The sequence below is a fragment of the Brassica napus genome, chromosome A9 (genome assembly GCF_020379485.1).
Source record: "Brassica napus cultivar Da-Ae chromosome A9, Da-Ae, whole genome shotgun sequence".
Lineage (NCBI taxonomy): Eukaryota > Viridiplantae > Streptophyta > Magnoliopsida > Brassicales > Brassicaceae > Brassica > Brassica napus.
The window spans coordinates 32486037-32488674 of record NC_063442.1 but is presented as its reverse complement, the minus strand read 5'-3'; the positions used below and the strand labels follow the sequence as shown (position 1 = coordinate 32488674).

General features: G+C 36.2%; 1 protein-coding gene across 1 annotated transcript; it reads left to right on the top strand.

Annotated features, from left to right (window-relative positions):
- Positions 1 to 400: 400 nt before the first annotated feature.
- Positions 401 to 1779, top strand: LOC106415656. Its single transcript, XM_013856415.3, has 2 exons — positions 401 to 1453; positions 1578 to 1779. The coding sequence occupies exons 1-2, from the start codon at positions 1021 to 1023 to the stop codon at positions 1616 to 1618; spliced, it is 474 nt and encodes a 157-aa protein (XP_013711869.2). The 5' UTR covers positions 401 to 1020; the 3' UTR covers positions 1619 to 1779.
- The last annotated feature ends 859 nt before the right edge of the window (positions 1780 to 2638 follow it).

Below are 2638 nucleotides of genomic sequence, written 5' to 3'. Positions count from 1 at the left end.
CTCTCACGATTCTCTCTCTCGCTCTCGTGTGTTTGTTTGTTTTGCGCAAAGAACAAAGTACACACAAAGATTATAGAGTTCCCCTCTTCACCACCGGGTACTTCTCTCTTCAGGATCAGTATCCTGGAATGCACTATATGTGATAGACCGTTACAACGACTTTAGCTACAGCTCTCGTAACAGAAAAGAACAGAGAAGAGGATAAGAGTTTTTTTTAAAGACGACGACTCTCAGCTCAGCTCTACTTAGCTGATCCGTCTATTCTCAATGGGCTACCAGCACGGCCCATTATACTGTCTTCATATCACAACGAAGCCCAATAGTCAATATGACCGTTGAAGCTAACTCAAACGAGAACCACTTTTCACATGACCAATCATAAGATTAGTGATATGTGGCCTTGTCCCAGCTCAACACATGGCAGAAACATCCATTGAACTTTTGAGAACGTGAATTGACAACCCTGGTCCTTTGACTGCACGTTACAATTATATGTTACGTGGATATTAATTAGAACTTATTATCCCAATCATTATTGAGATATCCAATAGTTATTTGTTTGATGGTAATCAAGAAAACAAGAAATAACACAGGACAGTCGATGGTTCTCACGTGCCCACATGTGATCTTGAACTCCACAAAGATACGAATATCAATATCTTGCCAATGAATGATATTATACAACACTTTTTACTAACCTCTCCGGAAAATTATTCATATATAGATCGAGTGTAATGGACAAGACAAGACATGTAGTCTACTTGATTATGTTAGTATTATCATCTAGATTCAAGAGATGGCTCAAGCCTGCATAATGCATGTTATTGACATATATATAAAAATCGAACTTAATTGATGGATATATGAGTTGGACACTGATCATCTCATCGCAACTCTCTCTCTCTCTATATAATGAAGGTTACAACTTAATGACTTAGGCCTTAGATCTCTATTTCTATCTGCAGTCGAGTCTCTATCTCTTTCTTTCTCAACAAGTCTTTCATTTTTTATCAAGCCACAATGGCATGCATGGACATGCATAACTCCATAAATGGTGCAGCTAGGATCTCATTCTCTAATGAATTCGTCGAAATCAGATCAGAAAAGAATAGTACTAAGAGCAACAACGTCAACACTAGAAGCTCTTTCTCCAAAACCCCTGATGATTTCGAGTTCTCTGTCACCGACTACGCCATGATTCCGGCTGATGAGATCTTCCTCAAAGGAAAGATATTACCGTTCAAGGAGACCACTCATGTTCATAGGACCTTAAGAGAAGAGCTTCTGGTCGATGAAGAGGGTCCTGTCGATGGCAACATCTTTTCCATCAGGCCACTATTTTTACCTTCTTCGTCCTTTTCCTCAAAGGGTACATGGAAGGAGCTATTGGGCCTCAAGAGAGCCCATGTTAGATCTAAGATGCCCGATAAACTTGATGACAAAACCATCTCTGGTACACCAACAAACTTTTCTCATTTTTTTTTTTTTTTTGCTTAAACCAACAAACTTTTCTCTTTAATTGGCTTTTATCGTATTTATCTTAGGGTTTAGCTGATGGAAATCTTTTTGGATTTTAGGGAATGCTGCGACGTGGGAGAGTCAAGTTGGAGATACATGATGATGGAATTGTAGAGCTCTCACTTTGGTTTCTAGAAATTAATTTAGATTATTTCTGATAATCTAGATTGGTACTGTATTGTATCCACATGTTCGTATGGTTCAAACAACTCTTTTCGGCTCACATGTTTTGTTGTTCTTGTAAGTTCTTGTTTTGGTTTGTTCAGGAATCTGTCTTTTTTGGGAATATCCGTTTTTTTAATTAAATGCAAGTGAAGATTTGTGTGTAGCTAAAAGGAAAAGAAAGTGTATTGTCACTTTTAGTTGTGAGTTGTATGCATGCATTTCTCTCACGTCTCTCCATCTTATATAGTTAAATATGCGCACTGGAATATATCTATTAATGCATAATCGTTTATGGTCCCTACTTATTACATATTCACATGGACTGTTCAAATGGTCTACATCGGCCGGAACTTGTTCATTCACAATGGATTTTTCTGAGATAATGTTGGTTAATAACTTGTAAGATTATTGGACTTACCGAACTATAAAATTACTTCTGACTTACAGATTATCTAGAAGAGTAACACTCGGAGAAATGTGTGTAGTTAGTTTAGAACAAAAATGTAACCAACATTTCTGATTCTTTCATTAAAAATATGTTGATTGAAAAAGTGAATGTTGACAAATAATGTAGCTTAGTAAATTCTCGTGGTTGTAGACTCTGCCACTCTTCTAACACAATTCTATTTCTGGAAGACTTATCATAATAATGTATTTGTTTAAGGAAGGAGTCTAAAGGTTAGACTCAGAACGACCATCCGATTCACCGAATTCTGAATCTTGGTCTAAACACATGAATCGCTCAAAAGAATTATTGAAAAAAAAACAATTTTTTTTTTAACGCTGGATTGTATTATTAAGTCTTATAGTCAAAAAATTCTAAACAATGAGAATTATCAAAACGAAAGAGTAGAAAAGGGATACACCAGTAGGAATCCAAAGTAAACTAACAACACATCTTGCGTATGGATGACTAAAGATTTTCATATAAAAACTCCATATTGCTTTTGGAGAA

What these genes read in the sequence shown, in the direction of transcription:
- LOC106415656 (XM_013856415.3), top strand. Translation starts at nt 1,021, where the DNA reads ATGGCATGCATGGACATGCATAACTCCATAAATGGTGCAGCTAGGATC. An exon ending in TGATGACAAAACCATCTCTG is followed by an intron (nt 1,454 to 1,577) that starts GTACACCAACAA and finishes TTTGGATTTTAG; the next exon opens with GGAATGCTGCGACGTGGGAG.